General features: G+C 66.7%; 2 protein-coding genes across 5 annotated transcripts; one reads left to right on the top strand and one right to left on the bottom strand.

Moving 5' to 3' along the window:
* Positions 1 to 666: 666 nt before the first annotated feature.
* Positions 667 to 5,828, top strand: SLC19A1 (solute carrier family 19 member 1). 4 transcript variants are annotated; one of them, XM_032190101.1, is made up of 6 exons: positions 667 to 696; positions 2,684 to 3,083; positions 3,557 to 4,307; positions 4,525 to 4,717; positions 4,823 to 4,964; positions 5,055 to 5,828. In XM_032190101.1, exons 2-6 carry the CDS (start codon positions 2,859 to 2,861, stop codon positions 5,217 to 5,219), a joined length of 1,476 nt encoding a protein of 491 aa, XP_032045992.1. In that variant the 5' UTR covers positions 667 to 696; positions 2,684 to 2,858; the 3' UTR covers positions 5,220 to 5,828. The 4 variants fall into 4 exon arrangements, with proteins under 4 accessions (XP_032045992.1, XP_032045994.1, XP_032045995.1 ...); XM_032190103.1 differs by lacking the exon at positions 667 to 696 and adding an exon at positions 1,471 to 1,498; XM_032190104.1 differs by lacking the exon at positions 667 to 696 and adding an exon at positions 1,608 to 1,712.
* COL18A1 (collagen type XVIII alpha 1 chain) lies at positions 5,626 to 21,991 on the bottom strand. Its single transcript, XM_032190106.1, is given in 41 exon segments — positions 5,626 to 7,051; positions 7,306 to 7,421; positions 7,557 to 7,754; positions 7,839 to 8,108; positions 8,195 to 8,230; positions 8,321 to 8,449; positions 8,539 to 8,612; positions 8,689 to 8,833; positions 8,971 to 9,084; positions 9,172 to 9,215; positions 9,293 to 9,355; positions 9,457 to 9,499; positions 9,649 to 9,720; positions 9,934 to 10,008; positions 10,162 to 10,215; positions 10,321 to 10,356; positions 10,439 to 10,513; positions 10,594 to 10,656; positions 10,993 to 11,019; positions 11,114 to 11,143; positions 11,315 to 11,404; positions 11,473 to 11,508; positions 11,600 to 11,662; positions 11,755 to 11,826; positions 11,922 to 11,993; positions 12,072 to 12,212; positions 12,502 to 12,546; positions 12,699 to 12,761; positions 12,870 to 13,019; positions 13,092 to 13,145; positions 13,263 to 13,349; positions 13,440 to 13,502; positions 13,582 to 13,608; positions 13,719 to 13,898; positions 14,014 to 14,040; positions 14,138 to 14,235; positions 14,317 to 14,455; positions 14,533 to 14,592; positions 14,678 to 14,755; positions 16,633 to 17,177; positions 21,382 to 21,991. Coding segments are annotated over 41 exon segments (4,563 nt in total). The 5' UTR covers positions 21,977 to 21,991; the 3' UTR covers positions 5,626 to 6,837.
* Between the last annotated feature and the right edge of the window lie 5,670 nt (positions 21,992 to 27,661).

The raw sequence follows: 27,661 nt of genomic DNA, 5'->3' as shown, positions 1-27,661 counted from the left end.
AGCCCAGTTCCGTGCTGCCAGGCGGGTGCGGGGGCATCATAAATATTTCAGCGGAGCAGCCGAGGCCTGTCAGGTCGCATTTGCTTCTGGCAGAATAACTGCGAGGGAAGGGGGCGGGAGGATGCTCCCCGGCTCTCTCCTGCGTCGCGTCCCCGCAGAGGGGGCACAGGGGGGCACCAGCCCCGGGTCCTGCTCCTGGGGGTCTCCACCTCCTCCTCCTTCGCTTCTAAGCGTGTTCTCTCCTCCGGGCCCGGTGTAGGGACATGTTTCGGTCCCTGCTGTGCTGACAGCCGGGTCCCACCCCGGTGATGCCCCTGGGGGCAGGCAGAGCTGTCCCGCAGGCTGGCAAAGCGCGGGGCAACATTTGGGAAATGCCCCGTTTCTGGCTTCCTCCGGGTGATGCTGCCAGGGCTGGGGTTTGCGCATAGCCCCGTTTGCAGGGTTACCGGCACGCCATGCGCAGCCCTCCCCTCCTGCTTCCTCCTCCTCTTCCTCTCGTCTCCTCCTCCCCTTCCTCCTGCCCTCTGCGCCCTGGGGCTTGTAGTTCCAGAGCCCCCGCGCACATGGGGCGCGACTACATTTCCCGAGGGACCCCCAGATCTTTTTCCTCCTCCTCCTCCTCTTCCTCCTCCTCCTCGTGTCCCGCTCCGGCGGCAGCGGGCCGGCCCCGCCGCCCCCATGCCCGCTGCCCCACAGGTAGGGCCGGGCATCCCCATCGCCCTCGCGCACCCCAAATCCCCCCCGGCGTCCTAAGGAGCTCCCCTGCCCCGAGGGAGCGCCCCAAAGGGATTCCCTGGGCGGGGGGCTTTTTGGGGGGCTTTCCCCTCTCCCCTTGCGCAGGTCCCCCCGCACCGTGCCCCCCGGGGTGTCCCCGGGCCAAGGTCACCAGGCGATGCATCCTGCTGGCCCTGGCACCGCTTGGCTCTGGGGAGGGCTCCGGGGGGCTGCCGGGGGCATCCCGCGGGGATGGGGGGATGGAGGAATGGAGCCGGGGCTGGGGATCCCCGTGTGTCCTGCCACCCCCTCGGGGACAGTGACACGGCTGCCAGGGGACCAGCATCCACCCGGACAGAGCTCAGCCCCCTCGAGGAGCACCTGCTCCTGGTGGGAAGCAGCCCCCCGGGGTGGGCACCAACTGGAAACCGTGTTTGGCCACATCCGCAGCCCAGCGCCGTGACGAGCCCGAGCCGGGGCAGAGTCCAGGCTGGCCGGGCGCTGGGGACACGGGGCGGGCGCTGCGGGGGGTTCGCTGCTTGCCCCTTGCCCTGCCCGTCCCCGTCCTGCTGTGCGCAGCGTGGCACGGCTGCTGGCTGCTGGGTGCTGGAGCGCTGGGCTCGGGGTGCCGGGTGGGCCGTAGGGAACGGCGCTGATCCCTCGAGGAATGGCAGGCGTGCCGGGGCAGGCGAGGGCTTGTCGTGCCGCCGGCTTAGTTTTCCTAATTCTGCGCCTGCTTCGGATCCACGCCCTCCCCCTGGCTCCGCATACGCCTGTGTGAGAGGTAGGTGGGGGCTGCTGGCACAGCGAGGGGTCTGGGCACGGTGCTGAGTCACCGGCACAGCAACCCCACGGGAACGCGGCCGACGGGCGAGTCCCGGTGCCGACCTCCCCATCGGGGCTGGCACGGGCTGGGACGTGCTGCGGACCCACAGGCATTTGGGGACGGGGCGTTTGAGCAACCACGACGGGTCGTTCCACAATCCATGGGTCATCGGGTTTGTAGACCTTGGTCTGGCGGCGTGGATTCACGCCCGTGGGTTTTATTGCTCGCCGCGTGCTGCCGGGGAGGGCACCGGGGCGTGGGGCACGGCGTCTGCTGCGGGGGCGAGGAAGGGGCTGGGAGCCTGCGGGCCCCTCTCCTCTTTGGGTTTTGCGCATCCCCTCCCTCGTTCGGGTTTGAAAGGCCGGAAGGAAGGGAACCACGGGTGTTCTCGGTGAGGATGAATAGGTAGCAAAATCCCACCGCCTAGGCAGACAAAAGCAGGCAGGGAAAGGGCATTTTGGGGTCAGGGGTGTTAGAGGAGGGGAGTGGGGAGCTGTGGGGCCGCATGGGGTGGAACGAGTGGGCTCGTTGGGGGCAGCTCCTGGACGTGCTCTCCAACAGGTTGAACGCTGATCCAGGGCCCTGCCTCCCCCTGCCCCATCCCGTGACCGCTAATCGGGCCTCCTGCCTTCCCGCTGCCAGGTTCAGGGATCTGAGCGTTTAATCCTCCATCAGACCGTGAACCTCGTGATGGCCCCGGGGCACTTCTCGCTTGGCCCTGGCCGCTGCCATGCGTGGCCTGAGCATCGCCTGCCTCTGGTGCCCCGAAAGCCCCAGCAGCACAGCCAGTCCCACGCTGGGCACACGTTAACTCACCTAATTTTGTGCTGGGCTGGGGCTGGCACTGCCTGTTCTGTGCCCCTGAGCCTGGTGCTCGGCCGTCTCGCCCTCCCCAGCCCCTGGGAAAACATCCTGAGCAGCTCATCCCAAAGGGCAGCATTGCTGTGGGGAGGGGGCAACCCCCCCGTGGCTTCAAAACAGGAGGGAAGGGCGGTGGTGAGGGTGGGGGAGGATGGGCAGCGCGGCGCGTGCATCCGTCAGATCTTTATGTGTGCTTTGAAAACGCCGCCCGAACCGGGGGGGGGCCTCCTTCTGCAATAATAAAGCCTTTTTTCTGATCTCTGCGGGCTCCTGTTGTTGCAGGAACGTCTCCCGGGGAGAGAAGGTAGCGGTATTTATTTGCCTTGCTGCTCCGGAGGGGTTGCATCCCGTGCCAAAGGCTGCTCTCTCCCCAGACGCCGCAGCGGTGTGTCCTTCCATGTGCCGAGGGGTGCCCGTGGCCGCAGAGGAGCAGCCCGGAGCGGCAGCGCCCGCCTAGATGACGGGGCCGGGGCCGGAGCTGCCGTCCCACCGCCGCGCCACCAGCACCATGCCCAAGCAGGATGAGGGCAAGAAGCCGCCCTCGGAGACGGCGCCGGACCAGCGCTGGAAGCTGCAGGTCTTCTACCTCTGCTTCTACGGCTTCATGACGCAGATCCGGCCTGGGGAGAGCTTCATCACCCCCTACCTGCTGGGGCCCGACCAGAACTTCACGCGGGAGGAGGTGGGTTGTGCTTCTCCCCCCCTGTCGCACCCCTTTTCGGCCAGGGGCCAGCCAGAGCATCCCCACGTCTGAGCGGGGTGCTGAAGCCATCCCACGGCAGCTCTCAGCCCCGTGATGGAGCAGAGCTGGGTGGCTGCTCTGCCCCCGGCACACCTGGAAAGCGCTTTTGGGGTGCAAGGAGCTTGGCAGGGCAGGAGACGAGGCACTGCTGGGCTGGGTGTCCCCTCACCGTGCCAGCTGGGAGCGGGGGGGACCCCGAGGTGCACGGGCAGGGAGGAGGCAGCTCCGGGGTCTCTGGCAGCGAGGGGGTTAGGCAGGGATCCCCCCCGCCTCGCAGTGCTGGCCCCACTCCCAGCTGCCGTGGGAACGCCGTGTTCCTGCTGCAGCAGGGGGCCTGGCCGAGCGCACAGGGGCCAAATTCCTCCCGAGGAGGAGCCCCAGCCCCACACTCGGCCTCCCTCCGCGCGCCGCAGGTGACCAACGAGATCACGCCGGTGCTGAGCTACTCGTACGTGGCGGTGCTGGTGCCCATCTTCCTGCTGACCGACTACCTGCGCTACAAGCCGGTGCTGGTGCTGCAGAGCCTGAGCCACATCTCCATCTGGCTGCTGCTGGTGCTGGGCACCTCGGTGCTGGCCATGCAGCTGATGGAGTTCTTCTACGGCGTCACCATGGCCGCCCGCATCGCCTACTCCTCCTACATCTTCTCCCTCGTCGCCCCGTCCCGCTACCAGCGCATGGCCAGCTACTCGCGCACCGCCGTCCTCCTGGGCGTCTTCACCAGCTCGGTGCTGGGGCAGCTCTGCGTCACGCTGGGCAGCGTCCCCTTCCTCACCCTCAACTACGTCTCGCTGGGCTTCGTCACCTTCGGCCTCCTCCTCACCCTCTTCCTGGAGCGGCCCAAGCGCAGCCTCTTCTTCAACCGGCCCGAGGGGGCTTGCAACGGGGCTGCTGCGCCCACCGAGCTGGATAAGATGGCTGGGGGGGACAGCGAGGGGACGGCGGGGGGCTGGAGGGACATGGTGCTGTGCCGCATGCTGCGGGAGGTGTGCGCCCTGGCCAAGCAGTCCCAGATCCAGCTCTGGTCCTGCTGGTGGGTCTTCAACTCGGCCGGCTACTACCTGGTGCTGTACTACGTGCAGATCCTCTGGAACGAGATCTACCCGGCCAGGGACAACCGCCGGGTGTACAACGGCGGGGTGGACGCCGCCTCCACGCTGCTGGGTAGGCTGTCCTCTCGGGGATACTGCGGCTTGGGGTGGGGTGGGGTGGGGTGAGGTGGGAGCCCCCCCATCCTGCTGCACGCCCTGGGGAAGGCGGTCGTAACGCTGCTTCACGCGGTGCAGTACCCGGGAGGAGGCTTGAGGGCACGATGCAGGAGCAGCGCCCTGTGGGGTGGGAGTTCACGGTGTCCCCTGTGCGTGTCCCCCCCCCAAAACAGGGGCCATCGCCTCCTTCGTGGCTGGCCACGTGAAGATCCGCTGGGCGCTGTGGTCGGCGCTGGTGATCGGGTTGGTGACGGCCGTCCAGGCGGGGCTGCTGATGCTCATGAACACCACCAGCAACATCTGGCTGTGCTACGCCGCCTACGTCCTCTTCCGTGGCTCCTACCAGTTCCTGGTGCCCATCGCCATGTGTGTGCTACCCCGACCCCTCCTGGGAGGCTTTTGGGGTGCGTGGGGGGCTGCCACCCCCCACCGGCGGCTGGGCCGGCGCTCACCGCCCTCCCCATCTCCCAGTTTCCAGATTGCTACCTCCCTTTCCAAAGAGCTCTGCGCGCTCGTCTTCGGGGTCAACACCTTCTTTGGCACCGTGCTGAAGACCATCATCACCATCATCGTGGCCGACAAGAGGGGCCTGGGCCTCTCCGTGCATCCCCAGGTAAGGCGCCGAGGAGGGCAGGGGTCCCGTGGCGGGGGGAGGAGGGGCGCAGGAGGCGCAGGGCTCGCTGCAGGCGCCGCTCTCTTGCAGTTCTACGTGTACTTCGGCTACTTCATGCTGCTGGCAGCAGCCTACCTGATGGTGGCCATCGGCGTGGGTGTCCGGCACAGCCGCCGCACGCAGCCACCGGAGCCGGTCCCCGCCACGGCTGCGGTGCGGGAGAAGAGCCCGGAGGCAGACGCCACGGAAGCCTGAGCGTCGGCACCCAGCCGGGCAGGACGGACGGAGAGCTGGATGGACAGACAGACGGACAGACGGGCTCCCTTGGCACGGCGCCTGGCCCTGGCAGCGGGTCAGGGCTCGGTCACCACCACCACCAGCAGCGTGTGCTGGTGGTCCTGAGGATGCAGGGACCCACCTTCTGCCCCAGCTGCTCCGTGGGGTGCGGAGGAGGACGCTAGCATGGCGCAGAGCCAGCAGCCAGCCCCGAGGCTTGCTCTTCCCACCCCTTTTGGAGGCTGACGTGGCCCCAAACATGACCAGAGTGGAGGCAGGGTGCCCGCGGCAGCACCACCAGGTACCACGCGAGGGGAGCGGCGGGGGTCCAGGGGGGCCCGGGCACCAGCTCCCCAACGTCCTGCAGAGCTGTGTGGAGCCAGGCTACAAGAGGATAACATTTCTTTATTCAGTGCCTTTAGAAAATGGTTTATGGGACACAACGGACAAAAATATAAAGATCCACAGGCTTTAAATTGCATTAATTACACAAAATACAGTAGACTGTAAGAAATAGAGGCCGTGTGACTCGCACAGCTTTTATGGTAATAATTTCCATACAATAATAAAAAGCTAGTTACAGATTTATCTTTTTTTTTTTTTTTTTCCTTTCTTTCTGTTTTTTTTTTTTAGCACCTTGGATTTGCCCACACCAATGCAAACTTGGCTTTGCTCCGCCGCAGCCCCCCCGGGTGCAAGGCCGGTGGCCTGGCGGGTGCTCGCGGTGTTTGGCCTCGGTACCACATGTGGTCAACACGCACACACACGCAAACGCATGTAAACACATGCCACGGGCACGCCGGGCTGCCCCGCTCCTGCCCCGGCTTTGGGGCTGCCCCGTTGCCCCGTGAGCCCCCCCGGTCCCTGCTGACCTGTGCCGAAAGCTGGAAGGACCCAGGGCAGGGGCACGGGCGCAGCCGGGGGTCCCAAGGGCGCGTGGAGGGGATGGGACCCTGGCCCTGTGCAGGGGTGGCAGTAAGGGTGGGGAGCTTTGGGGTAGATATCGGGGACCAGACCCCCAGGGTTCACCTCGTGCTCAGTGAGGAATGGGGGACAGAGGTGAGGATGATGAGGTGCGGGGCTGCCTGGGAAGGAGCTTACCGGGGGAGGACGGAGACTGCAGGAGAAGAGCCGCTGGGGAGCCGCACCGCCGCCAGGGGACAGCTACTCACCTGGGGAGGGGACATCTGGGGTCCTCGGGCTGGCAGGAGATGCCACAGCTCCTGGGGAGGACGGAGCCAGGCTTCCCAGCAAGGCACACAGCACGGCATCTCCTAAAAACCTCCCTACAGCATGTCCCCCCCGCACCCAGCCTCCCCAAAAAGAGCATCTGAGCAGGGAGGGGCAGCGGGCGGGCGGCACAAGGATACAGCTGCAGTGGTTAAACACACGGGGTTAGAAGAGAAGTGGTGTTTGCGAGAGGAGGAAGAGGAGGAAGGCTGCCAGCCCACGGCTGCCCTGATCAGCAGGGACGGAGGCGAGCGTCTCTTTGGCTTTAGGTCTGGGGGGAGAAGGAACCCAGCGGGGCGAAGGCAGGAGCGTGGCGGGGAGCAGCCCCTCCCCGGGGAGGCAGGCGTGCAGCCCTCGGCGAGCGGGGTCATTTTTTGGCAGCGGTCATGAAGCTGTTCTCGATGCAGAGGACGATGAAGGCGTGCTGGCAGCTGCTGGCCGCCTGCTCCAGGAGCTTGCCCGAGCTCAGCGAGGAGGCCTGCCCGCTGGTGCCGCGCTCCTCCGTCCGCCACGCCTCGCAGTAGCTCTCGGGCAAGCGCCGGCCCTTGGCGTCCGAGCCGTGCCAGACGCTTTTCTGCGGCCTGGAAGGCAGAGAGGGGTGAGGCTGCTGCAGCAGGAGCTGCTCCCCAGCCTCAGAGCCATGTCCCCAGCCGGTCCCCGTGGAGGTGGACGCAGTGGGACGTGGCCCAGGGTGCCCAGTGCCCAGGGGTGGGCGCAGAGGGATGCAGCATGCGGTACCCAGTGCCTGCTCTGAACCATTCCCCTCTCTGCCTCCCTGCCTGCAGTGGGTCGTGGCTGCATCCCATACCACCAGCAGCCCCGTCCCTGCACTCACCACGCCGAATCCCGCAGGACGTCCCGGCCATCGAAGGAGAGGATGCGGGCGTCAGCCCGCAGCGGGGCCTCGCTGCCGGTGAAGAGAGCCTCCCAGTTACTGAAGAGCACCTCGTCCTGGGGGGCAGAAATGGGGGTCAGCCCATCCCGGGACCCCCGCAGCCCCATGCTGGGACTCTCCGTGGTGCCAGGCAGGGTGGACATGGCACTGGGGGTGTGGCGAGGGGCTCGGGGAAGGGGTGGGGGCCGTACCCGCAGGTTAACGATGGGCACAGTGGCACGGTCGGCCCTGCGCACGATGCTGTAGAGGTCCTGCAGGCGGGAGGAGAGGAAGGCGCGGAAGGTGCCGGCCAGCCCCACCTGCCGGGCCTGCTGGAAGCACTGGAAGTCGGCGCCGCGGATGCCGCGCATGCCGCCGCTCAGCGGCGTGTTGAGGGCCACGAGGTGCAGCTGCCAAAGGGGGACAAAACCGGCATGAGGGACACCACATCCAGTCCCCTCAGCTCCCTCCCAGCCTCAACCCGGGGCACTCACAGCAGGCTGGAAATCCTGGTGCACGTGGGCGGCCACGGGGGCCGGCTCCGGGCGGCGCTGGACGTAGTAGCTGTTGAGGAGCTCGTGCTGCTGCAGCAGGGGCGGCTGGGGCAGGCGGTGCTGGTTGGCCACCACCTCGTCCCCGCGCCACGGCCGGGCGGTGGGCGGCGGGCTGTGGTTGCGCAGGGGGTGCAGGGGCCCGCGGGGCTGGAGAGGGTGCGGGGACCCCCCGTAGTGGATGCTGGGCGGCTTGTCGTACACCTCGTTGTCCTGGGGGAGGGAGGAGAGCTCAGGGGCTGTGCTGCCCCCAGATCCCAGCACCGGGGATGTGGTGGGGACAGGGACGGGGGACTCACCAGCGCCGAGCTGGGGACCAGGGTGTGCTCCTCCAGCTGCAAGGACACGGCACGTGAGCGCGCAGCCGCCCCATGCCACGGCGGCACCCCCCCGAGCACGGTGCCAGCCGGTCCCCCCTGACTCACCAGCACCCTGCGGAAGCCCCCCCGCAGGCGGACGTAGAGCTCCTGCCGGTCGGCCAGGAAAACCAGCCCCCCCTCGGGCAGCTCGTGCGCGGCGCTCAGCATGGCCTGGTAGGTGGGCAGGGCGCGCAGCTGCGGGCACAGCGCGCCGGGCGCTCAGATGGCTCGGAGGGCTCAGCCCCTGCGTGCCGCCACCCGCCCCAAAAAGAGCCCACACTCACCCCCAGGGATGTCCCACTGCTGCCCGGCGGGCCGGGGGGCCCCGGTGGGCCGGGGGGGCCGGGGATGCTGATAGCTGGGGGGGAAAAGGTGAGGTGGGGATGGGATGCCCCATCCCAGCATGTGGGTAGGGGCACGGGGCAGGTGCTCACCTGGTCTGTGGGGGCCTGGGAAGGAGGGCGGCCCGGGGGGGCCGGGAGGGCCAGGAGGGCCCTGCCGCCCCTCGTATCCGATGCCGGGGGGTCCCTGCGGTCCAGGAGGCCCTGGTGGCCCAACGATGCTGTCCCCCTTGGGACCCTAGGTGGTGCGAGAGGGCGTCCCTAAAGCAAAGCAGGCAGGGGTGCCGCCCCCACAGCGCAGTGCCCAGAGCCTCGCTGTGCCCTGTACCATGGGGCACTTCCCAGCACGGTGCAGGTGGGATGTGGGGTACTCACCGGCAGGCCCGGGTAGCCCTGTGGCCCTGGCGGCCCCATGACGCTGGGGCCATACAGAGCGGTGCCACCCGGCTCGCCCTTCTCGCCCTTGGGACCTGCCTCCCCCTTGTCACCCTGCGGGACAGAGTGTCCTTAGGACGAGCGGCTGGGGAGCCCCAAATGGTTGGGACCCCAGCAGTGGGCACGGGGAGAAGGCCTTACCCGCAGGCTGGCACCGAAGTGGCTCAGGTCGTAGGGGAACTGGCCTGGGGAGACAGAGAGCAGGGGCGGTGTGGGCACGAGCTGCCCGCCACCCCTCTGCCCGGGGGGCTGTGTCACTCACCTGGGGGCCCCGGGGCACCCACGTCTCCTTTTTCTCCCTTTTGCCCTGGGAACTGGTGGAAACCTGCGGAGAGCAGAAGGGCGATGCCGCCTCAGAGGCCAGCGGGACGCCTTGCTGGGGTCCCCAGCCCGCTGGGAGGTGCTGGGGTGAGGACACCCCCTTACCCGGGAAGGCCGGCAGCGCAGGGCGGCTGGCGTCGCTGAAAGCCTGCGGGGATGCAGAGCAAGACGCTGCGGGGACGGCCACCTCCCCGCCAGCGTGTCCCCTCTGTGGGACAACGGGAAGGGGGTGGCGAGCGCCGAGCCCACGGCACGGTGAGCCGGCCCCCGCCGTCAGGTCACGGTGGCACTACTCACGTTGTTGCTGTCGTACACGATGCTGCCAGGAGGGCCGGGAGGGCCGGGGGGACCTGGGGGGCCGGGGGGACCCTGGGGGAGGAGAGAAGACACATCAGGGTGTCACCAGTGCAAAGCAGGCGGTGCGACACGTCCCCACACAGGGCTGTGGCTGTGCCCCGCGGCACCCAGCAGGCTCTGCCATGCGTGAGCCCACAGCTGGAGGGACGCAGCCCCCCCCAGCCAGCCTCTTTTTGGTCCCCTGTCCCCTCCCCACAGCCCCTGTGCCAGGCCAGGCGCGCTCACCCGCAGGCCCAGCACGCCGCTGATGTCCGCCGGGTCGCCCTTCTCACCCTTCAGCCCGTTCATGCCGGGACGCCCCTGTGGATGAGCACACGTCAGCCCTGTCCCTGTCCCTGTCCCCATCCCGGGGTCACTGGTGCCCCTGCCCTTGAGGCGCTTCCTCCCGAGCCCACCACCCCCCGCAGACGTGCTGGGGAGCAGGGGACAACCGAAACCAGGAGCGGGTCTTACGGGTCTGCCCGGAAAGCCGATTTCTCCCTTCAGCCCTGCTCGTCCGTGGGGGCCCTGGAGCGAGAGGAGAGAGGACAGGGGCGGTCAGAGCCACGGGAGCAGCCCCTTCCCTCCCCACGGGGCACGAGGAGGAGGAGGAGGATGGTGGTGCTGACTTACAGACGGGCCCATCGGTCCCCGCAGCCCGGGCTCCCCCTGTGGACAGCAGACGGGGAATTAGCACTGCACCCGGGGCACCCAGCACCGCGTGCGCCTGGCCCCTGTTCTCCCCACCCACCTTTTCTCCCTTCACGTTCGCAGCAATGATGGTCCCGTCCGGGCTAATGATGACGCCGGGCTCTCCCTTCTCTCCCTGCAGGAGGCACAATTGGGGGTGGATGCACTGGCACCGACGCCAGGGCTCAGGAAGGGTGGGGGAATGCAAAGCGTTACCTTCAGCCCCGGCGAGCCCTGCAAGCCAGGCGAGCCCTGGTCCCCTTTTGGTCCCACCGGGCCCTGCACGGAGAAGCAGGGGGCATCAGCCACCAGCAGCAGCCCCAAAACGCGTGGCAGGATCAGTAACCAGAGTTTGGGAACAAGGAGCATCTCTCCCTGGCGAGGAGGGCTGGCCAGCAGGCTGCCAGCCATCAGTCCCTCACAGCGCCCTCGAGCTCGCACGAATTTTGGCTCTCGGCTTCTCTCCTCACTGAGGGTTCCCCATCCATCTGCCCTATTCCCCGAGGGGCGAGTTGGGCAGGTGCTTCCCCAACCTCTCCCCTGGACGCCTGCCCCCAGCCCCAGCTGGCCCCCGGGGGCTGCCCCGCCGCTGGCTCCGGGGTCCCCCCAACTCACCGGGAAGCCGGCGTGCCCCGGTCTGCCCTGCGGGGGGACGGACAGAGGTGAGAAGAGGCAGCAGCTCTGCAGCCACGCAGCCCTGCCAGCACCACGGGCAGCAGGGAGGTGGGCTACCTACCTCTGGGCCCGGCACAGCCGCCAAAGACCTCTGGAAAAAACAGTTAAAATGAGGTTTTTAATGAGACCTTTGCTCTGCAGCCCAGCCTGCAGCAGGGGCTGAGCTGCAGCAGAGGTCCCCCCGTTTTTTTTCTGCACAATTCATGCTGGGTAAGCCCCTTCCTAATAGTGTTATCTCCCCCCAGGAGTGGGAATGACTTACATCTTCACCCGAGACGTAGACGACCTGTCCGGGGGGCCCAGGCGGGCCGGGGGGGCCGGGCAGCCCCACTGCATCTTGGCCTCGCTCGCCCTGGAAGACAGCGGGGTCAGCGTGCCGGCTGCCCCCCGGCGGCCCCACGGCACCATACCCGCACCTACCTTCTCACCCGGGCTGCCTCTGTCACCTTTGGGTCCCTGCAAGGGGAAGGGAGCGGGGGTGAGCAGTGATGGGGACGGGGCTGGGAGCAGCACCAGTGTCCCCTGTGTGCGGTGGGCACGCTGCTACCTGCGGTCCGGGGAAGCCCTCCAGGCCGGGGCGGCCGTCCACGCCGGGCACGCCAGCGTCCCCCTGGAAGGAGGAGCATGGGGACAGGGCGAGATGCAGGCACAGCTCCCCCCTGGTGCCCCCAAATATCCCCCCCTAAGGCATCCCGCTCCTACCTTGGGTCCCGGCACACCGGGCTGCCCGGGGCTGCCGACCTCCCCCTTGATCCCCGGCAGTCCTGGCACGCCCTGCAGGACACACGGACGAGGGGACAAGGGGACGTGAGCGCACAGCACCCGGCGGGGTCGGAGGGGAGGGAAGGGGCACCACGGCCCCAAATTACCTGAGGTCCATCAGGTCCCCGTGGCCCAGGGGAGCCGGCGGCGAGCGGCAGCCCCGAGCCCTCCATGTCGGCCTGGGGCAGGAGAAGGGGCTGAGCCGTGCCTGTCCCCCTCCTCCCACCCCTTTCCCCCAAAACGCTGCTGGCACTTACGAATCCAGCCTCGTACGCCGGCCCCGGTGGCCCCGGTGGGCCAGGGGGGCCTGGCGGCCCTCGGGGTCCGATGGGCCCGGGGAGGCCGGCTAACCCCATCTCTCCTGGGGCGCCGGCTGGCCCCGTGTCCCCCTTGCTGCCCTGCGAAGGGGAAAGAAGAGGAGGGTGTGGGTGGGAGCCCGCAGAGCCCTCCCCACGCAGCCATCCCTCAGCCTGGCAGCCCAGGTCCCCGTGCAATGTGCATGGTGGCCACCAGAGGCTCGTCTAAAATCAGAAATGCTTTTTTGCCTTTTTTTCCCCCCCCTGCTCTGTTCTGCTCCGAGAAGACCCCACGTGCCCGCGGCCCCCCCCCGTCTGCGCAGGGGCTGCCCCCAGCATGGCACCCCTGCAAAGGGACCCCCCCGAGAGGAGCCAGCCCCGGGCACGGTACCTTGGGTCCTGGTGCTCCGGGGAGGCCGAGGTCACCCACGTCACCCTGGGGAGGAGGAGGAGGAGAGGGGATGAAGGGGAGCGAGTTGGTGATCCCCAGCTCAGGGCTTGCTGGGTCTGGAGGGAGCCGGGGCCTCCGGAGATGCGCCAGGGGACGGAGCGGAGACACCCGGGGTGCACGGGGTGGGGGACACTCACCCGCTCTCCTTTGGGCCCCGGTGGCCCTGGCATCCCGTCTTTTCCAGGAGGACCCTGAGGACCCTGCAAGATGCCCAGGAGGTGGTTTCAGGGTGGGGGAACGCCGTGGTGCCGGCAGGCACGGAGCTATGGCCACCGGGCACGGCTCCCCCTTGGCCACCCCACACCTACCTCCGGCCCCGGGGTCCCCGGGACCCCATCCCTGCCGGGCAGCCCCGGTGGTCCTGGCAGGTCTGTGCTGTTCATCCCAAACCGTCCTGGCTCCCCTGGCAAGCCGGGCACGCCAGGGGGCCCTGGAGGACCGGGTGGCCCTCGTGGGCCCTGCAAGAGAAAGAGGGACGATGGCTGAAGGTGTCCCTTGCCCCCTGCCCCGAGGAGGGGCCCCGCACTCACCCGCACGGTCTCCAGGTCGCCGCCAAACCCGGAGCCCTCCATGTCGATGAACGTCTGGGGGAGAAGAGCCGGGGAAACACTGGGATCGGGGTGCCCAGCAGAGCAGGGCTGCTGCCCCAAGGCATCCCCACACCGTGCCCTATAGCCGTCCCATGTCCCCAAAGCACCTACCAGCCTGTCCTGCTTGGAGGAGGGTCCCGGTGGTCCGGGGGGACCTGGCAGTCCTGGGGGGCCCCTTGGTCCCACACCGGGGTCACCCTGGGATGGAGGAGAGAGCGTGGTTTGCAAGCACAGCCTGGCCACCCGCTACACCACGGGCACGGTCACAGCACCCACACGGTCACTCACCTTCTCCCCCTTCATCCCGGGCTCTCCTGGGGTCCCGGGGAACCCCTGGGGCCCCATCACGCCCTGCAAAGGGGGGCACAGAGGGTGGGCGAGGTGCAGGGGCGGCCATCCCCTGCAGCACCCCTCTGCCCCCCCTACTTACGGGTTTGCCGTCCTCGCCGGGATCACCCTAGGGATGGCAAAGGGGAGAGGTCAGCGGGGTGTGCAGGGGAAAAAAGGGGGAGCAGCCCCATCGCTGCCCCCAGGAGAGGGGCTGCCAGAGCTGGGGGCTCAACTCACGGGCTCGCCGTCCCTGCCGGGGGCCCCTTCCTTCCCCGGCAGCCCCGGGGGGCCGGAGGGGCCGGGGGGGCCGGTGACCGGCTCCAGCACTGCGCCGTCGCCGTGCCGCGAGGGGGGGCCGGGCTCTCCGGGCTCGCCTTTCTGGCCCTTGGAGCCGGGATAGCCAAAGCCAGCGCTGCCCTGGGGAGCAGAGGGAAAGGCGTCCGCCCGTGCCCAGCAGCACGGCCCCTCTGCTCCCCCCCACAGGGCACAGCTTCGCCCTGCGGCACTGCCCAGCTCCCCTGGTGCTGCTCACCTTGATGCCCAGTTCACCTTTTTGCCCCTGTGGGACAGAAACGGAGAGGGGTGGGTGTCACACGTGGACAGGCGGCTGCGAGCCAGCGGGAGAGGCAGCCCCCAGCGGCACCTCTGTCACCCACCTTCTCCCCCTTGGTGCTGCCCGTCCCCAAGACGCCACCGGTCCCCGAGTCCCCTTTCAGGCCACGCTCGCCCTTCTCCCCTTTTTCTCCTTTGGGGCCTGCGGACACAGGAGAGGGACCTGGACGCTCTGGGTGCTGACACCCCCGGGGACAGCCACCCTCCTGTGTCCCAGCGTTACCTCCCGCAGGCACCCGCAGCCTCTCCTCCGCTCTGGTCCTCTCCGCCTGCTGTGGGGAGCCCGAACTCCTTCCTGACCCGCTGTCCGCTGCCACGGGTGGGGAGGTGACGGGGACAGCATCCACCAGCCCCGGGACACCCTGTGCCGGCGACGAGGGGACACCAGCTTTGAGCCTTGCCAGCCAGCACGCGGCCACCGAGCGCAACACCAACTCACCCCGTCCTTCCCCGAGGGCTGGCGCCTGTCCTCTGCCCCGCTGCCAAAATCTCCAGATGCCTGCGTGTGCCCGGGGAGAGACAGAGAGATTCAGCCTGACGGATGGGGTGGGGTCCCCCGAGGGTTTTGGCCACCCAAGGCTCACCTCAACGTCGTCCTCCTCCTCGCACTGGTGCTCGGCCGCCCGCGGGTCCCCTCGGAGCTTCAGGTCAGCGATCACACCCTGCAAGACACCGGTGCGGGCTGACATGGGGTCCTGCTGCCCTGCCACCACCCCGCATCGTGTCCCCAAAGCTTGGGGGGGGACACACCGGCTGTAGGACCTTGACCCCAGCCCCAGCTCCCTGCTGTGGGCTCCGATCCATGGGAAAAAGCCCTCTGCAGGCTGCAGCACCGGGAGGTCACGGCCGGGCTCCGGGCAGCTGGACAGCGAGGCTTTTACAGGGAGCTTTTTGGATGTGCTCCTCGCTTCCCCATCGCCGGAGCACTCTCCACCCCAGGGATGACGGCCAGCCCCTGTCCGCCACTGTCTGATTTTGTATTTCTTAGGCTAATCCCCACTTCCTTCCCATTTATTTGGGTTTTGGAAGAGTTGTGTGCATTCAGACCCCTTATTCATACAACAAACCCCTCCCTAAAGACGTCACCTCCAGAAAAGCCCCCAGAGCTGAGCTACCCGTGCCACCAGAGGGGCAGCATCCCCATCTGGAGCCAGGAGGGCGCGTGGGCTAAGCCCAGGTCCCCGCTGCTGGGACGGGACGTGGGGATGCTCCCAGCCCAGCAGGGAAGAAATCGCCCTGCCAGGGGCCGTGCTGGGAGGCGAGGTCGGAGAGGAGCAGTGCCTCGTCTCCGGGCGAGACACCTAAAATAACAGTGGGGCTCGCTGGCAAGCACAGCGTGCCGTGTCTGGGACAGAGGCACACTCAGGAAGCACGGGGTGTTGGAGAAAACAAGAACCACAGGGCAGTCGCGGTGCATCTATCTATAAATAAAAACACAGGGAACCAGAGCCAGCCCCCAAGCCAACACCGCCCGTCTGGGCTCTGAGCTCTCCCCGGGGCTGCCCGGCTGTGTCCCAAGCCTTTCCTCCCCACCCAGCAGCAGCACTGAGCCTGCACCATGCCAAAAGCTCCAGGCTGGCCTCTTCTCTGGCATCCCGCTGCGGCCAAGCCCTCCATCTGCAGGATTTTTTCGGCCCTGGTGGCTGCAGGAGCGTGGGCTGGGCGTCATGAGGCAGTCAGATGCCCCGCGGACACCCCGGGGGCTGGCAGGTCTCAGCCTCCCCTTCCTCGTGGCTGGCAGGGGGCTGCTCTGCAGGCTGCCTCCTCCCCGAGGCAGAGACATCACCTGCTAGGAAGGCACGAGTGCGCCCTGCTCTGGGTTTTTCTTCCACAGCCACCTCCCAAATCCTCCAAACCCTCCTCCAGCTCGGAGGTGATTTCCTCCATGGCCATGGCTTGGCCCTCATGGCAGGTTTAAGAGCAGGAGGTTGCTCCAGAGACCCCTCGGGGGCCGTCTCGAGCCACTGGTCCCCAGCCCATCAATGATTAAGCCCTGCCCGGGGACCTTTCCACAGCCTCCCTGCCCGACACGGTCTAATGGCTCCGAGGCCCTGGCGGTGCCAGTCGTGGGCCAAGGCACTGGTTGAGCTCAGGAGCGCAGTGCTCAGCTTTCCTCCCCCCAAGAGCAGTGGGGGATTTCCACGTCAGAGGCATTTTCCCCACACTTTCTGCAAATCTTATCTCACACGCAAGCTGTGCTCAAATCGCAGCCCGAGCTATCGCCTTCCCTCCTGGCTCTCAGACCTCTTCCTGCAGATACCGCCCAGAGCCGGCCAGCAAAGATATGCTCCAGCCCAGGCATTTCCAGCTCAGAGAGACCATTTCACCAGCCCAGACAGCAGGCACTGAAGCAGACGGGTATTTTTAGCCAAGTGGAGGCTCAAAGAGACTCTGCGTGCTGCTGGAAAAGCCATGGGGTGCGGTGGATGCCACGGCGCGGCCCCATCGCCTTCTGCCTTGGGATCCAGTTGGCTGGCGTCACATCCAGCCACCCTCCTCCCTGGCAGCTGCGGGTTGGGGTGACCCAAGGCCTCCTTACCTGGTATTTATCGGGGTCAGCCCCCCCAGCTTGAGCAACGAAGAGCCCGGAGCCTTGCTCCAGCTCCATCTCATCCGGGGAGCGCTCGAAGCGCACCCGCTCGTACTCCTCGCAGTCCAGGTAGAGGACGACCTCGTCCTCCTCCACGCTGATGGCGAAGCGGGTCCACTGGTTGAGCAGCGTGGGCACGGTGAAGGTGGCGGCCGCGTAGGAGCTCGGCGAGCCCGGCTCCGTGTAGTAGAAGATGATCCGCTGCTTGCCCGCCTGCAGGTCCGAGAGCTTGACGCCCACGTAGATGATGCTCTGCGAGGAGTCCGTGACGGCAAAGAGGACGCCAGCCCGGGGGGTGGTGGGCTGGATGTGGAAGAGGAGAGAGAAGTCCCGGTAGAAGGGGCTGGGCAGGTGGTAGCGAGCCACCTGGCCCGTGTTGGCGTTGGGTCCGAAGACATAGCCGGGGTTGTTGTCGGGGCCGTAGATTTTGAGGATCTCCTCCGGCGGGGGGTCTCCGATCAGCTCCAGCAGGCTGACCTCGGCGCTCAGGTTCTCTGCGGGAGGAGGGAGAGGGCACGGTGACAACCAGCACAGCGAGGACACGCACCCTTAGCAGGTCCCCCCCCCCGTCCCCAGCGCCTTTGGGGACACCTCACGGGGCCACCCGCTCCTCCCCGCGGCGGCAGCGCGCTCCCACGGGGCTGCTGCCCCGCAGCCCGATGGAGATGAGGGAGGAAAGGGACACGCAGGCTCCGCTTTGCATCGCAGCTGCTGAACCTAAAAGTCCCGTCTGGCCAGAAGGAAACTCGCCAGTGAACTTTCAGGATATTTCGTGCCCTTTCCAATTAGTTGCTACTTCGCTTCTGCCTTGCGGAGATGACCCCAACACTCGCTGTCTCCAGAGGAAGGTTTTGATGCTTTCCCCAGCAGCTAACCCTGGCTCCTGGCCCCATTCTCTGGATGGATTCAGCTTCCCAGAGCAAGCAGGGATCTTCCCGAGGGAGGGAGAGGAATCGTTGTCCGGATGGACAACCTTATCCCTGGATGGGGTGGTGCCAGGGCATGGGCAGCACATCCGTACGGACCAACCCACGGACCGGGACTGGCATCGTAACAGAGCAGGGGGGGTTCTGGGGAGCAGGGAGCGAGCTGGCATCTTCCTGTGCACCCCAGAGCTGCAAACTGGATGCAGCAGCTCTCCTCAAGCTGCTCCCCCAGCACCATCAGGGCGCAGCTCCCAAAACGTGCCCCATTCCCCGCTGCTGGCTCTCCGGCCGCACGGCATCCCTCAGGTCCGATAAAATCAAAGCGACCCTGCACGTGCGGCCACATGCCCGTGCCCACGCATGCCCGTGCCTGCTCCAGGGTCACGGCCACCCCCACACGGCCCCGTCCCTGCAGGGTCACCGCGGCTGGGAACGCTCCCGGCCCTCCCCTCGCACCGCCTGGGAAAGCGGCCGGGCCGCCGCGCACCCCGCCGGCTTCCCAGCTGATCTCAATTTCCAGCTCGCCTCCTGCCCCGGCTCGTTTTCTCAAGGCACTTTGGGGACTTCTGGTCAGGACGGTCTCTCCTACCAGGCGCAGCTGAACATCTGGCGGCGCGGGCCAGCCCTCGGGATGCGAGCTCTCCTGTTGTTTTGGCAGCGCGCACATCCTCATCGCCCACACAACGGGCGCTGGATTCCTCCCCTCCTATGTCAACCTCTCGGGCCGGTGCCAACTCGATGCTCCGGTGAGGTTTAACTCCAGATTTCCCAGGAGGGAGAGAAAGCTGACAGCTGCTCCCAGGTGCACGGCCCCGTTTCGGGCTTGCCGCTACCACGGCGGCCACCCGCGCTCCAAAATGGCCGAGGGCTGCGGCACGGCACCCGGCTCCAAGCTGCCAGCCAGGACGGGGATTTTGTCCCCTTCTCGAGCCAGGGACACGAGGGGTCTCTGCAATAAGCTGAGGCAACTCAGTGCCCCTCTCCTTCCCTGTGCTGAGCACAGGCAGGGGATATTGTGTCAGAGATGTGCATGGGAGGCTGGGAACCCCCACCCCACTCCGGAGCCAAGTATTTTCCTCCAGAGCTCTTTGAAAAAATAAAAAGATACTAAAAAAAAAAAAAAAAAGAAAAAGGAAAGGAAAGAAATCAGCCAGCCCTGCCCAGCCTGGAAGGGAAACGTGTCCTTTGGGATGGTGGGAGGAGATGAATACCTGGGTTTCTCTTCCAAAGCCTGGGGGCACCTGTGCAAGCGGAGCATCCCCAGCCTCCCGTGGCTGCCAAGCCAGGACGCCAGGGCTGACTGGCCCTGCTGGAGGGAGATGAGAAACGCCCCCTTTTCGAGGCAGGGGGGTGTTTTCTCTCTGCCAACCCCAGCCACCCTCGAGTTTGTCTACTCAAGCAGGCCCAAGGAAAGCTGCTCCCGTGGCGCTGGCCACCCCTGGGGGCACACAGAGCAGCCCCGGCGCCGAGAGATGCCGCCAGGACGCAGGGACTGTGCTTATCGCGGGCTGGAGGAAGCCAAATTCGGAAGAGCTTTAAGCTAAGAGGAAATCAGAGCTTCCTCCCGGGGGTCTGCAGGGCTGTAGGAGCCGGTGCTGCCATTTCGCCATGCAGACAGCCCAGCCTCTGCCCTGGGGCTCGAGGTGGGTGGAGGGGGAAAAGGCTGAAAGAGGCTTTTGTCAGCGAGGCAACTTTCAAGCGTGTTCCCCTTGGTATTTCAGCCATCTCTGGGATTCCCCCCTCCTCTCCAAAGGTGCCACTTGGCTGAGGGGACAGCGGGATGGCACTCGCCCCCCAGCCTCGGCACGGGGCTCCCCGGCACTGCTGCCCACAATGAGACATTGTGCTCGCCCCGGCCGCGGGAAGTGCTGCAGCCAGAAGCCAGACACGGCGCCGTGACCCTGCCCGCGGGCTGGTGCCCTCGGGACCCCGCTCCACCTCAACCCCAAACCCGCCTGCCTTTTCCAGAGCGGTTCCTGGAGAGCCCAAACGCTGCTCCCTCCGTCCCGTGGAGGACTGCCAGCACCCAGGGCGGGCTGCGGAGCCGGCCACATGCCTGTCCCATGGCCCAGCTGGGTGCCAAAGGCTGCCAGACGCCGCTGCAGCTGGTGGTGGCGCTGGCACGGGATCACACAGGGATGCCTCGGGCTACGGTGACCAAGCTTTGGCTCCCGTTGCCCTTGGAAGGGCCCCAGGGATGCTTTGAGCCGCTCTCCGCCTGCGCCGCCTCCATCCCTGCTCCCCCATCGCGTGGCATCCCGCAGACAGAGCCGCTTTGACAGCCCGGGGAGCCACCACGGCCATGTGGGCGCCCCTTGTGCCCAGACCCCTCCGCCTCGGCCGCCCCTGGACATCACCCCGGGGCACGGGGGTCTGGCTGGGAACACAGCCTCATTCAGCAGCGCTGTGAGGGGTGTTAGGGGAGGCTTTCATCTCCGACCGACCCCTTCTGCTTCCGAGCCCCCCGTGAGCAGCCCCAAGCTGCCACCCTTGGCTTCTCCCCCCAGCAGGAGGAGGCCTGAGCTCGCGGCCAAGTTACACACAGCTCGAAACCACTCTGTAGTGAAAATGGGATGCAAAGCACCTCTCGTGCCTCCTGAGCAGGGGGGGATCAAACATTAGCCGTGGGTAAATCATTAACCCCAAAGCGAAGGTGCTGGGGCAGCTGCAGGAGAGCGGGGCACGCACGCCAAGGTGTGCACGCGGGGTCACAGCCCCGGCCCCATGCCGGGAGCAATGCCCTGGTGCCCCCTTCTCCAGGTCACCTTGAAGCCCCCACGGTGAGCTCCGCAGCCCCCCGCGTGGAGACCAGCCCGGGGACAGGGCAGGGATGCTCAGCTTTGCAAAAGGAGCCACCACCCAAGAGCTGGAAAAGCCGAGGCTGGGCGCAAGGAGGTTTTGGCCAGGGCTCTGCGCAGCCTCCCCAGGGACGAGGCAGTTGCGTCCCTGCCTGGCCCAGAGGGGCTTGGGGGGGACAGACAGACAGACAGAGACCGCCCAGCCACATTACCTGCAGACACATTAATAAAGACACAAGAAAAGCCTCCGTCCTCCTCGGGGAGAGAGTCACAAGGCAGAGGCAGGCGCCCGCCGGCAGAGTGCATCCAGCACAGGTCTCTGACGGCCTCGCAGAAGCCCTGGCACGGCGGGGGGGTTACGGGGACAGAGGCGCTACACCCGGGGACCAGGAGCAAGCAGAGGAACCACTCCAAGTAGCGGTGGCACCGAGACTCAAGCAGCCCCTCCCACTCATGCAAAGCAGCCCGAATTTCCGCCTCGCTGCCGTGGCTGAGATAATTCGGCAATCTGACGCGGTCGGTGCCCAGCACGGTGCAGAAGGGCAGCTTGGCCGGGAAGGGCAGGCAGCGCCCGGCCGCCGCCATCAGTCCGGGAAAGGTGGAAGCCAGACCCTCGCCGCCAGCACCAGCGAGCTGCAGGGTGGAGGTTAGTAAATCAAAGCGGGGAGCGCCGGCGGCGTCAGCAGGACGAGAATCCACGCCGCCAGCTGCCCTCTGGTGGGGCGCAGAAGGGCTCCGGCTCCCGGCTGCACCGGCCAGTGCCAGCCCCCTGCTACCAGTGCCTTGGCTGCTGCCGTGCTCGGGGTCCCTGCTGCCCAGCAGGGAAGCACTTGGAGCGGCAGAGGACAGCCCGGGGGCCGCCGAGGGTCCCCCGCGTGCCCATGTGCCGGCGCGGTCCGCAGCACGTGGCGTGGGCGCTGCTCCGTCTCTCCTGGGCTCACCGCCACCTGGTGGGAAAGGGAAAGGAGCACTACCTGGGCGGGCGGCCGCCGGCTTCTGCGGGGACACCCCCGTCCCCTCGGGCTGCTGCCGGGGCGGCTGCGTCGCTTCGGGGAGCCCCGTCCCTGCGGGGAGCTGGGCGGGGGGCGTGCTGCTGGGGGGAGCGGCCGTCCAAGCCACGCTCGTCGGCGCCGCGGTGCCCGCAGAGCTCCTGTCCCACTGCTCCGTGCCCTCCGCACTCTCCTGGCCCGTGGGCGCTGCCGTGCTGGTGTCCTGCTCCTGGTGCTGCTGCGTGGTGGCCGTAGGGTCCCCCGCTGCAGGGTCTTGCCTCTGTGCTGCCGTCCCCGGGGTGGGTGATGGCTCTGCCAGCCGGGAGGCGGTGGGTGCAGCGCTGGGTGCCACAGGGGTTCCTGTGGTTTTTGAGCTGCCCCAGATCCAGTCCAGGAGCTGCGCCTCGGAGGAGGAGAAGCAGCAGGAAGCCAGCAGCAGCAACAGCCCCAGGCGGAGTGGAGCCATGGGGAAGGGAAATGGAGCCCGGCCACTTCCCGGAGAGAAACAGAGGGGCTGGGGGAAGGAGAGGAGGGCAGAGGCAGGAGCTCAGCCCCGGTGAGGCGCCCGCAGTGCTCGCATCGCTCTCTCCTCCCCAGCGCTGCCGAGCCTTCAAACCGGAGCAGGAGGAGGAGTGGCCGTGCTGCTGGCCACGCCAAGCCCTCCTCTGCCAAACGCCAGCCTCCCTGGCAGTGGGCACGTCCCCCCCGGGGGCACGAGGCCGGGCCGGGGACCCACCTGAGCCCCCGGACACGGCGGGGAGCCGGGAGCCCAGCCAGCAGTGGGTGCCAGCTCCTTGCGCTCCCTGCCCCGCATCAGCCAGCTGCTGCTGCTCCCCGCCGTTAACTCCTTCCCACCCAAAGCAAGGAGGAGGAAAAAAAATAATAAAAAAATCCACATTTCCACTGGATGGAAACGCAACAAGTCCCCGGAGCAGCAAGTGCTTTCGAGACCAGCTTTCCCGGATCGGTTTCGCTGCCAGGACCCCCCAGGTGCTACAGCGGGACAGCGAGCGAGCAGGGCGCCGGGGGAGAGCAGCTCCCCCCCAGCACTGTGCGCCAGCCCCGTCTCGAAGCCAGGACGTGTGAGCAATTGTAGCCTGCAGTGCTGGGGTTTTGCCGAAGCCGGTTGCGAAAGCCTGCGCCGAGCAGCTCGGCGTCGGAGCCAGCTGGGGACACGGCCGCCCCGCGCGTCCCCGAGCCCTCCACGACCAGGAGGTGCTGCAAAAAGCCTGCAGATGAGGCTCAGATGCCTGTTAGCTCCACGTCACGCTTCCCACGCGACATTTTGGGGCGACACGGGCGAGTTTTCCCATGAAAGTGCCAGCTGGCAGGGGAACCACGCCGCACTAACACGCTTGCCCCCAGCGCTGCTGTTGTTCCACGAGCGCTTTGTGGAGCAGCTCTCCCCCGCTGCGGAGCAGCCTGCAACCGATGTCACGCATTTTTTGCCTGCATTTTTTGCCTTTACGCCCAGGTTTCCGCGTGCCCCCATCCTGCAGGGGGTGGGGAGGGAGCTCCCTGCAGCTCCCGCCAGCTCTGCCTGCCTCGTCGTGTCCCGACAGGACAGGGCCCCGCTGCGCCTCCCGGGGCCGCTCCACCCCGGGACGAGGCCATGCGCCCCCACAGGGAGAGGGCACTGTGGTGGGGGACAGCCGTGACGGGCTCGTTCCTGGCCGCCCAGATGGACAGATGGACAGCAGAGCTGTGCCCTGGACACAGCCCAAATCCCTTTCTCACGCTGGTGACTCAGGGCCGGGGGATGCCGGGCGCTGCCCACCCTTGCGGGAGGGACGTGTGGAAACGCCAGGCTCAGCAGCCTTTCTGCCCCGGCTTCACAAGGGCCCAACGCAGAGGCGGTCGGCGAGGAAAAGCCCCGGAATCAGAGAAACAGCCCTTGTAGGCTCCTCGACAATGGAGGGATTCAGTTTTGCCACAAAGGGGTTGTTGACAGGGCGCGGGCGCAGCCGAGGAATGCACCGCGCACGCCGCCCCGCGCAGGGGGGATGCGGGCTCCATTTCCCACGGCCTCTCCCCCAAAGCAGGGGGCAGGAGCAACTCTCTGGAGATGATGTGCAGCCGTCAGAAGGCCAGGCAGGAGCACCACAAGCCCCAGCAAGCTGCCTCGCCTCCGCCGGGGGCATTTTGGGGCTGGCGGGGGGCGGCCCCGTGCCGGGGTGCACCGAGCGCGCAGCCGCAGCGTGGATCCTGGGGCTGGGAGCAGGGACGCAGCGTGCACAGGGGAAGAAAAGCCGGAGAGCCCGGCCCCCGGGTTTCCATCCTGCAGTTCCTCACCCGTGGTTAACCAGTAACCGCGTTCGGGGCTGAGCCAGCGGGTTTGCAGCACCCACAGGGCACCAGGGGAGCCCCAGGGTTGTGGCAGGGGACAGGGGACCCAGCCGGGAAAATATTTGCTTTTGCTGCAGCACACGGGGCTTGTTGGTGCCTCCTGCCATCGCTCTTTGAGCTCTCGCCCTGGAGGGTTTTGGGACGGGACGGGGAGCTCAGCAGCCCCCATCCTGCGGGTCTGGGTGGCTGCTGGGGACATGGGGACACCCAGCAGGTCCCCGCAGCATCGCACCGGCCGCTCCCCACCACAAGCTGAGCGCGGCGAGCGGCGCAGACGGACGGATGGATGGACGGACAGGCGGATGGACAGACAGCAGAGGGAGCCCCAGGTCCGAGCAGAGCTTGGAGGCTCCCCCCAGCCCTCCAGCTGCAGCTCCAACCCCGCAGCTGGGGCAGGACGAGCCCCCCAAGGACTGAAGGCCATCGGCATTCCTAGCAGAGCAAGCCTGGGCGGAGCTGGTGGGGCAACCGGATCCCCCCCTTACCCGCAGCTTCCTTCCTCCCCTCCCCGGGCCTTTCTCTGGCTTTTGTCTCCTGCTGAAAATGCCCCCAGGACCCCCAGAGAAGCTCTACGGGATGCTCCAGCAGCTGTCCCCGCAGCAGCACGGCTCCGTGCCCCACCAGGAGCAGCAGGGAGGGCACCTGGGGTCACTCCTGGTGGAGGATGAGGAGTTACCTTCCTCCTCCCTGCCACACGCACCAAGCTCGTGCTAGGGATGCGTAAGTGCAGGGGCTTAGGATAACAGCCCCCGCCAGCCCCCTTTCTGCAGTGGCAAAACGTTTTGATGGTTTCAGGGTGTGCACCCTGCTGCTGGGGCACCCATGGGGCCGTGAGGCTGCTCCGTCCCCTCCACAACCCCATGCACAGCTCAGCCCCGGGATGCCAAAGCTGCCTCGTGCCGACAAACCACAGCCCTGCAACCTTTCCAAAGCCTGCCCTCGCTCTATTTACAGCGGGCTCCTTTTGTTAGCCTGCAGAAAGCCCACCCGGTTAGCACGGGGAGGCGACAGCAGCAGCGCTGCCTGCTCCCAACGCCAGGCACGAGAAAGCACCCAGCTCCAGCACCCAGCTCCAGGGGGCACAAAACGCGGCGGGGTGAGCCAGAGATGGCTGGAAAAACTGTGGCTGCCAAACAGTTGGGCCAGCTAACCATGACAAAGCACCCTGCACGGCCCTAAATACCCCGGATAGGGTCTGGAAATAGGGGCACACGGCGGTGCTGCCCCGTCTGCCTGCCGGGGAAGGGACGAAACCCCAGCGCCGGCCCAGGGGGAGCGCTGGGGGCGGGAGCACTCAGGCACCAAGCAGAAAAAATTCGGCAACTGTCAGAGGCAGATGGTATCTTTAAACCCTATCGATGTTTGGCAGTTTAATCTCTTCCTCATCCGCAAACACAAACAGCAGTTAAAAGGCACTCACGGGGACACACGCGCGAGAGGCCCGAGGATATTGCCACATCCCGCTGACCTCCCATGCGGAGGGACGGACGGACGGACGGACGGCAGGACACAGCTGTGCCAGGGGCCGGGACGCGCACACCCCCGGCATCCCCCGCTAGGGACCTGGGGCTGGCTTTGGGACGAAACCAAGCACAAAGCCACTCAAGGAGCATCCAAAACCCACAGAATCACCGCGTGGCTCCCCGTGATGCCCAAATCCCCCTGAGACGCGCACAGGCAGAATCCTTCTCTCCCACCCCGTCCCAACAAACTTGGTGCAGTGGTGATTTTTGGGGCGGAAAGGGGTGCTGCACGGATGCAAGTGCAGCCCCCAAGGCATCCTGCGTGACAGCAGCCAGCAGGGTGCCGTGGCGGTGACGCAGGGGGTGGCTTCGGGGGCACATTTCAGGAGGAGCGGCCTCCCCACGCGGCCACGCCACACCGTCGAGCCCCCGGGACCGCAGCGTTCCTAAACATTTACTCATGGAGAGACAGAAACTTCCTCCCAGCGAATTCCTTGATAAGATAAACCATTAAAATGTCACAACTGCCTGAAGGAGCCATCAAATCATCCAGGGGAGAACAAAACTCCTCGGTGTCAGCAGGCCGGCAGCCCCGGCGCGCTGCGGCACCGGGACTCACCCCAAGCAGGGCACCCGCACACCTCCAACATGAGGCGGACCCAAAGTGCCCCGAGCCTGGCCCTGGCATCCTGCGCCTCCTGCCGTGACCCCAGCCAGCTCACGGGGGCACCGGGGACACTCATGGAAGGAGTATTTTTAATTTGTCAGCCCTCGTGGGAAATACCCGGGCTGTGGCAGCGGGCACAGCGAGCTCCGACGGCGGGGCCGCCGCAGAGCAAACAATCTGTCTGCCATCCTCTTGACAAGCCTAAAAATAAAATCCCAGCGGGTCCCAGCCCCCGGGGAGCAGCACGGGATGGGTCAGGTCTCACCGAAACCACCACATTTTTGCCTTGTAACTTGTTACCCTCCAGCCAAGAGCAGGAGCCCTGGTCCGAGGGGTGGGCGGTGATGCGGGGCCAGCTCCCTTTCCCCCCCCACACCCTGGTTTATCCACCAGCCAGCGGGGTGCAGGACGGGGGGGCACCAGCTCTGCTTCCCATCACCCCGGGCCGCCCGACAGCCGGGAGATAAGGCAGAGGAGGCGAGGGAAGGAATGTGCCCCGCTCCCCCGTGGCAATACATCACCTTGCAGACAAATTGCTCCCTGGAGGAGGGGAGCTGCGGAGCCACCCGGGCCCCAAACCGCCTCGAACCCAGCACTGCCCTCATCCACTTCACCACCAGCGGCCGGCATCCACTCCACCATGCCCCGGCGGGGGGCACGCAGCATCCCCCTCCCCACGGCACGGCCAGGAGGTCACAGCTCCTCCGCCCGACCTCCCGGGAAGCCTCAAATCGTGATCGCGTTCCTGGCATTCCTGCCCCAGCACCAGCAGCTGGGGGGCTCCAGCGGTCGGCAGGGCTCATGACCCCCCCCCAGGAAAGCGTCTCGGTGATGGGGGTTTCATTTCCCACCCAGCACTGCTCCCAGGCACGTTTTTACCTGGAAATACAGAGCAGGGAGACCTCTGCGGAGGGGAGAGGAGGGCAGGGGCTCGCGAGCTGACTCGATGCCGTTGCAGTGCGCAGAAAGCAAAGCTGAGACGCAGAGGAAGAGCCATGCAGGTGGGAGCTGCGTGCCCGTGGGTGCCCCGGAGCTCAGACAAAGCCTTCCAGCATCACGCAGACATGAAGGAAACGAAGCCTGAGGTGTCAGGACATGAATCCTGAGAGCGCATCTCTAAGGCACCCACAAGGGCACCCCGGGCACCGTGCCGAGATGCCGTCTCCGATGTCGCAGAGGGAGCAGCGCCAAAGGATGCCAAACGAAAGCCTCAAGCTCCCCGTCCCCAGCTGTTTTCAGGGCTTCGGTGCAGAGGAGAACAGCAGCACAGCTGAGACCCTTTTTTTTGCACACAAGCGGGTTGGACACGCAAAAACCAGGAGCTGCCAAATGATGCCACGCGCAGAGCTACAACAGAGCGGCACACCGCAGGGCCACGCAGCATCCTCCTGCCTCCGACACCAGCCGGGTGCCAGCTGGACCACGCAGCCCCAGGCAATAACTGCTGCAGCCCCACGGAGAGGAAAACCTGCCCGAGAGCTAACCAACCACGCTTCCCAGGGCTGGCTGCCCCGCTCGGCCCGCAGGAAGGAAAGCCAAGCCCCGTCAGGCAGCCAGCAAGCCTCCCCGTTCCACTGCCAGGCCAGGTGGTGAGAAGCGCTGCTTTGCTAAGCAATGGGAAGAAAAGGAAGGAGTGGGGAGGGCTTTTCTGCACCTCAGCAACCATCTTCCAATCGCCCGGCTGCCCTCTTGTATCTGCACTGACCCCTGCAGCGCCGGGGCTTTGTTTGTCTTGGAGCCTCCCGAAGCCCAGGAGGAGAACAAGGCTCCCTGTCTGCTCCTCTTCCAC

The sequence above is a fragment of the Aythya fuligula genome, chromosome 6, assembly GCF_009819795.1.
Source record: "Aythya fuligula isolate bAytFul2 chromosome 6, bAytFul2.pri, whole genome shotgun sequence".
NCBI lineage: Eukaryota > Metazoa > Chordata > Aves > Anseriformes > Anatidae > Aythya > Aythya fuligula.
This window is presented reverse-complemented; position numbering and strand designations above follow the sequence as displayed.

Bases quoted from the DNA above. Each gene is read 5' to 3' on its own strand.
- SLC19A1 (XM_032190101.1), top strand. From the start codon at position 2,859: ATGACGGGGCCGGGGCCGGAGCTGCCGTCCCACCGCCGCGCCACCAGC. The intron at 4,718-4,822 runs GTGTGTGCTACC...CCCATCTCCCAG, and splicing joins TTCCTGGTGCCCATCGCCAT to TTTCCAGATTGCTACCTCCC. The intron at 4,965-5,054 runs GTAAGGCGCCGA...GCTCTCTTGCAG, and splicing joins GCCTCTCCGTGCATCCCCAG to TTCTACGTGTACTTCGGCTA.